General features: G+C 50.3%; 1 protein-coding gene across 1 annotated transcript; it reads right to left on the minus strand.

Moving 5' to 3' along the window:
- Positions 1 to 5,518: 5,518 nt before the first annotated feature.
- LOC120105461 (miraculin-like) lies at positions 5,519 to 6,327 on the minus strand. The gene has a single exon (XM_039117952.1). It carries the CDS (start codon positions 6,312 to 6,314, stop codon positions 5,697 to 5,699), a length of 618 nt encoding a protein of 205 aa, XP_038973880.1. The 5' UTR covers positions 6,315 to 6,327; the 3' UTR covers positions 5,519 to 5,696.
- Between the last annotated feature and the right edge of the window lie 955 nt (positions 6,328 to 7,282).

A 7,282-nucleotide genomic window follows, 5' to 3' on the forward strand; every position in this document is an offset into this window, starting at 1 on the left:
TTCGCGGACACACTGGTTGAGCTCGAGAGGGCCAAGACACTCACCATACGTTCCGACTCTATTTGCCAGAACCTCAATCAAGCCCGAGGCCAACAACTATAAAGGCCCCGATGACAACCCGACCTTGGTTCACGATCTCCTTAGGGGCCGACCCCAGCATTATCGGTAAACCTACGCCCGAAAAAGCCGAGCTCAAGAACTTGGCCAAATACCCTAGAAGATGAATCTGGAGGTCTAACGAAACCCTTTTGAGGCTTGAGCCCGAGCCTGGTGTCCTCGAAATTCAGGAGCCAGGCTCAACAGCCCTGCGAACTTCAAATCCGAGCCCAAATACTTAGTGAACTCTCCTAGAGTCTGAGCTCGGAGCCTCCCTAGCAAGCATAACTGGAGCTTGGATACATAGAATTCGAGTCTACAATCCTGACCGAGCCCAAAGGTCTGAGCTCGGCACCATAAAGTCGTTTTTTATCGAACTTAAGCTTGATAACGTAGCGAGCGTAATCCGAACCTAAGTCTACGGGCCTAGCCAAACTCGGATACTTGGATAAATCAGTTAGAGGAAAAAGAAGTAAGTACGAACTGGAAAAAATATTCTTTCATTAAGGAAGAGCCCGAAGGCTTAAGTACAAAATTGAGAGTCGGCCAAACAACAAGTTTAAAGGCCGACCTCGTTTACAACAATAAGGAAAACAAAAACAACTAAGTCCTAAGGAACGGCGGCTGCACCAGCATCACCCTCGAGGTCGTCGATTGCGATGACCTGAGGGCCTTCCGCGAGTGCTGGCTCTGAACCCTCTGCGGCGACCTCGGTCGGGGCCTCGTCAGTAGCCCCGTGAGCCCCCTCGGCGACCTCGGTCAGGGCCTCGTCAGTAGCCCCATGAGCCTCCTCGGCGACCTCCTCGGGGGGAGCCCCTGATGTTGCCTGATCGGCCATGCTGGCTTCGATCTCGGCAAGCTCCTCCTCGACCGCGATAATTGCGAGAACCTCGTCCTCGGTCCCATCACTCAGGCCCATCCTCGGACGGATCCCCGAAAGGTCGAGCTGGGGGCAATATCGACGCATTTGTCTTCGAAAGTTCTCAAAGCCCCGGAGGAACCCGTCCACGGTTTCCTCCTTCAGCATGTCGCGGAACTCTTCAGACTCCTTGAAGAGCTCCATGGCATTCTCCGCCCGCTCGAGTGCCTTCTTCTCCCGGGCCTCGAGCTGCTCAAGTTTTAGGCAGAGGACCCCGCCCTCATACTTATAGCCGGCGGCTTCGGAACGGGCCTCGGCCAAGCGTGCCTCGGAGACACGCAACGCTGATCTTGTCAAGGAGTGTGCAGCTCTCTCCTCTTCGAGTTCGTCAATGATGGCTCGCCGACCTGCCTCTGTGGCCTCCCTCCGTGCTACAGCTTCCGCTAGCACGGCCTCCACCTCAGCTAGCCTCTTCTTGGCTGACTCCAGCTATTTCTGAAATCGCCGAGATTCATTCTGGCATTCCGAGGCGATGAACACCAGAGTGTCTACTTCATGGATATGCTGCAGGAAAAGATAGCGATGAGTAAGAATCGAAGGAAACACTGACGACTAAAACCAAAATAAGAGAATATCTCACCCGAGCAGTGTTACAATACGTCTGGTCGACAATCTCCTTAAGGCCGAGAGCTCCAAACTCGGCCCGGTCGGCTGGGAGCATTGCACGGCGAAAAACAGCCCGCGCGACATCGCCATCCTGGAAGGCCGAGCTACCCTCCGGGATCGGGGACTCTGGCTCGGCCGATCCCCCCTCAGAGCGCCCTCCAGCCCCTGAGGAACTCGCCCCGCCCGAGCCTAGGGCAACAGGACGAGAAGGGCCCGGAACCCCGGGGCCCCTGCTCGGCTCAGGCCCCGAGCGCCGCAGGTGAATGACTGGCCGGCTCGCCCGCTGGGAGATGGGAGCAGGGCAGGTCGGGGAAGCCGAGCCCGACGCTCCGAAGCCCGAGCTTGCGTGCTCGAGGACTGGAGCTCTCCCCCGAGAAGACCCCGAGGCCCCAGCCCCCGAGCCCCTCGCCTCGGCAGGGGCAGAAGTGGTGGCCAGCCTGGCCTTCTTGCGGGGCTTGGGCACAGCCTCGCCGGTCTCGTCCGACCTCCTCTTCAGCCGGGAGAAAAGGGACGCGTTGCTGGTCGGCATATGAGGAATATCTGAAACAAAGAAAAAAATTTTTGTTAAGTATCGGACTGCGTCAGGAGAACAAAAAGAAGAAACAGATGGGGCGGGAATTGAAAAATGAAAGAGCAGTACAACTGCCCTTACCCTTGGGGCGCGCCGAGCTCAGGCCGACGTGCACCAGAGCTTCTTCAGTCAAGAACTCGGTCAGAAGGATGTCCCTCCCGAGACTCCGCAGAGCGTCAAAGGCCCTCTGCTCCTCCACCAAGAGACCACTAAGCCTATTCAGGGCCTTCAACCTGGGACGCCCCCACCTCGGATCGAACCCCCACGAGAGCTCGGAAGAAAGAAAGAAAAATTTTCCTTTCCACTCGTGAATAGAGGAAGGGGCACCTCGGAAGAGCGACAAGCCGCTCCTCCAAGCAAAATATAACCACTCCACATCCACCGGGTTCGTTTTGAGCATAAAATACCGGCGGAATACGCTCACTGAGGTCGGGATCCCGACGATGGTCCTCCACGAGTTCGGAGTGAGCTGTGCTGGCACGAGTTGATACTCCACCAGCAAGTCATTTATGAACTCGTGCAGGGGGAACCGCAGGCCGGCCCAGAGTGCATCGACATACACTCCGACCCGACCTGGCGGAGGTCTCGTCACCTGATCTTCCGGCCCCGCAAATTCGAGATGAAACCCGGGTTGAAAGAAGAACCGAAAACGGACCAACTCCAGTTCCTCCTCAATCAGAGTGGACCCAACCTCACCGGGACCGAGACCCATCTCAAAAAGGAAGAAGAAAAGGAGAAAGGAGTAAAAAATGAACACGAAGAAGAAGGAAGAGACAAGTATCTAAAGAAAAGGAGAAAGCCTCCGAGCCAACATGGGAGAACGACCTACTGTAAGGTCACCAGAGTATCGCCGGAAATCGCCTCCAAACGTCGCCGGGAAGGTTCAACCGCAGTCGAGGAAGAAGAAAAGAAAGGACAACGGCGGAATCAAACAAGGGAGACCTTTCTAGGGCAAAGTCGAGGGCTTATATAGACCCTTCCGACGGCTCAGATCGGCGGGGCTAAAACCCGCCTCCAGTCCGGATTGCGCCATGTGTCCGCCCTGAGAACCGAAGCAGCGCATTTATTCTGGGCGGACGCCTCGGATACGGGATCAAGGCGCCGTCCCATCGGATCCCAGAGCCCCATCATGAGCCCGCTACTCAAAACAGCCTCGAAGGACGAAAGGGCGTCGTCTCCTCTCCCTTCATTAAAAACGCCCCGAGGCACGCGGAATGCCGGCATAATTTAAACCTCCCTAACCCCCACCGCTGCAATAAAAGCAATTACTTCCCACGTCCCAGCTCACCAACAGCTTGGACTCGGAAGTCGGGGGATAGTGTTGAGGAAAATACAAGTCATCCTAAAACATATGGTCAGAAGTACCCGACCTTAGGATGACCGACCTGACGCCCGACCTTAGACGACCGACCTGGCGCCTGACGCCGGACTGCTTGGTGCCAGATCAGGCGCCCAACTCTGGGTTCTCGACCTCAGAACGTCCGACCTCGGAAGGCATCCGATCCCTAGAAGTCAGACCTCACCAATCGCCTGCTACTGTCACGTCCATCTACGGCCCAGCTCGGAACCACGCCTTAGCCGGCTTACTCAATAATTAATGAGCATGGTCTCCGCAGACCTCTGGCTTACTCAACAATTAATGAGCATGGTCTCCGCAGACCTTCGGCTTACTCAACAATTAATGAGCATAGTCTCCGCAAACCTCCGGCCTACTCAACAATTAATGCTTATGACCTTCGGCCTACTCAACAATTAATGCGCATGGTTCCTGCCGTTTGCTGACCTCCAGTTCCCTATAGCAGGTCAGTTCGGCTACGTCCAGTCCGCGCGACAACTTCTTGATTCCGACCTCATCCTCTACAGCAAGGCATTAATTCATGTGATCACCCACCAACTCACGCGACGTACTCAGTCGTACGACGATCTGGTCCCGTCGCATCACAGGTAATCCAGCACCCCATTATAAAAGGAGAGCCCCTCTATCGTAAAAGGGGAGAGAGAAAGAGAAAGGAAAAGAAAAACTCAGGTCATTCTCTCTCTACTCATATATCCTCCCTCTGACTTAAGCATCGGAGGGCCGGCACCGGAAATCCCGGCCACCGGCTTTTTGCAGATATCCTAGAGGACGCCGTCCGCCGACGGACCGCCGCCACCCGCAGCCCGTCGATCCCCACCGGAGCTCCTCCTTCTCAGCCGACGGCCGCCCCCGGATCCAGTTTCCAGCAACAAGAAATAAGGCTGCTTTGAATTGACCATCTGCAACTTCCACATAAAACTTACTGCCTCCTTTAATTTGTTGTCCAAGGCATAAAGACTAGTTTGAAAATTCTGGTCCAAGACATATAGGACTGTTAATTCACTCTAGCTTTTTATCAACTTTGCTCGCCTTTTCCAGCTCTATTTTGGAAGGATGCCCATTCCAGCATTAGCTTATGCATACATAATGACATGCGAGAGTGCATTTTGAGATGAATTTGGATTTGTCTTTACTTGTTCTTTACTTGTTGGCCTTGTCTCTCCTTTGTCTCTATGCATGATTTCCATCTTTTTCTTGTGATGATTTAGCATTTCTTCTTTTTTTTTTGATGAAAAAGAAGGGGAAACGACTCAAATTTTATTAATCAATGGAAGGAATAATTACAGAGGGACATAGACAGTTTATTACAATAAAAGAAAGGAAAAGGAGGAGGGGAAAGGAAGTGTTGCAGGAACAATTGATTATGAGAATGATTTTTTTTTAAATTTTGATTAAATTAGTTTTCGAGGATCGAAGAGTTATTATTATTGCTTTGAGATTATTATGATTTGATCAGTAGCCTTGCATGCTTGTATATATGGTCCGTTCGGTAGGTATGCTGCGCCTGTTGCGCTCTGAATTTAGAATGCACTCCGGATTCGGGGCGTGACAAATTAGCTCTTTAATTATACTTTAGAGCATCTTAAAGATCTTGCACTTAGTATCTTGATTTTTTATAAAAATTATCAAAAATAGCCCAAATCTCTAGAGCAACCTTTACGACATTTCTCCCATGGAGATGACCCTTGAGAAAGTAACAAGGACCTCACAACCATTGACAGTAACTAAAGAGAGCACGTTGATAAGAAGAATATTTCAAAAGAACTTTCAAATCCTTCGCCACATCAATTGCTTCCCCAAGAAATCTTGAAAGCACTACAATAGATAAACCTTCCTCAGTGGCATGGTCCTGAGATAATGTTTAATGGTTGTGAGGAATGAGTGATGCAATATTTCCTGATTGCATGGCGTACAAACCCTTTTCTTTGTAATTGTGCACATATAATATTAATTTGTTAATCGATACGAAAACAAACATCAATAGGAGCTTTGTATATTTAATTATCTTAAAACAATTCAAGATACATGGAGCACATTCAGCCATCAGAATTATAAACAATACTCTCAGGACTTTTATTTAAATTTAATTACCACACGACTAATAGTCCCATTCCGTTCTTGCTTACTAGAGAGGAGCAAGACCCAGTTTATGCCCCTCTGAACTCAACCGGGAGTGGTGCATCGGAGTTGATCCCCAGCCATAGCCTCCCGTCCTCCCGGTATACACCCAAATTCCCACAAACAGGCTTGCATATATCACACACCGTGGGACAGAAAACCAGCTTATAGGCACCACGATCGTTCTCTATCTTGAACCAGTTGGCCAACGTCTCACGGCCGGGATTCCCGGCGACGCCGCCCGTCGTCACATAAAAACGCCCGGCGGCGTCATCGAAGTCGAGCTTCCACACTGTAGACTGCACACAGATGGTGACAGCCGAGAAGACAATATTTAAGTCCGTCGATGTATTGATGGTGTCCTCCTCGGGATCGGCCGGCAAGAAGGTGAGGGGAAGGCCATTACTGGTTGGAGAGATTGCAAGGGTCACATCCAGTGGACAAGAGTGGTTCCGGCTTGCAAGGGTAAGACCGCCGGCGACGTCAGTGATGCCGGGGTAGATGTAGTATTCTACCCCACGTCGTAGCTCGTTGCCATCCCTGTCGAGGACGACCTCGGCGGCTGCTAGTGTTGTGAGGGAGGAGAGAAGGAAGAAGGCCGAGAATAGAAGAATTAGCTTCATGGTTGATGTGGTAGGGTTGGGCATGCATGAATGAAGGGGAGGGATCCCTGGTCGTGTTTCCATAACGTTTGGACGAAAGCTACAAGTGCATGCACAGTCTGACACGTAACTTTGACTTGTAATGAAGATGTATTTTGTCCAATGTACATGAAGAGATCAAGAAAAAATTGGCATGAGATTGAATAAAACCTTCAGAGACGTGGGAGTTCAGTAATTAGAATCTTATCATTTTGGAGGCGACTTGAGAAGTCTATCACCGGACGCCATGTAACTAGATTGGTCGATCGATAAACATGGATTCAGTCCAGGTTTGATGAAGCCTGTCACGAGAACAAGGCTCGAGTTTTATCACTTGGATGCAGAACCGCCATTACACTGGTTTCGGGTTATTTAACATATAGGACATGAAAACAGTGTTACAAGTTATAAATTGTTAGTTTTCCATCAAAATTGTTCATATTTGGTGTTTGATGTTTGTGTCCTGTGTCTCCGAGTCATGTATATCAGCAGTTTGTTAAATTAAGTACCAGTTGTGGCCTTCATGATATATATGGGGCCTTCATGCTCGGTTCTCTGTGACATAATGTTTCAGGAACATGGTTGAAAGCCTCAAAGTCTCGGAGAGTATTTAGATCCAGATATAACCATCTGAAGTCAACCTGAGCATTGGACCTGGACGTGGTACCTACAAGAGAAACGGATTTCGACTTCTAGCTACTGTCGGTCCGGCCTATTTACCAATCAAACTCTTGGAGCAGCTTTTGGAGACAACTACTGTGACTTTTCTAGGGTTACGTGCCTTCTTTTTCAAGGTTCCAAATTTCAAATCCACGAGTCCAGTTAAAGACGACGACGGATGAGTTTGTTGTCTCAGCTGCCTAGTCAAGTGTTGATATGCACATATATATGGATAGATATCGCCAGATCATTTGGATAAGGTTCGATCAACGTTTTGCCAAAGAAAGGAGGTAAGCTTCATCTTCTGTGCCATT

This window comes from Phoenix dactylifera, unplaced genomic scaffold (assembly GCF_009389715.1).
Source record: "Phoenix dactylifera cultivar Barhee BC4 unplaced genomic scaffold, palm_55x_up_171113_PBpolish2nd_filt_p 000292F, whole genome shotgun sequence".
Taxonomy (NCBI): Eukaryota; Viridiplantae; Streptophyta; class Magnoliopsida; order Arecales; family Arecaceae; genus Phoenix; species Phoenix dactylifera.

Excerpts from the sequence above, each read along its gene's own strand:
- LOC120105461 (XM_039117952.1), bottom strand. The coding sequence starts at position 6,314 with ATGCCCAACCCTACCACATCAACCATGAAGCTAATTCTTCTATTCTCG.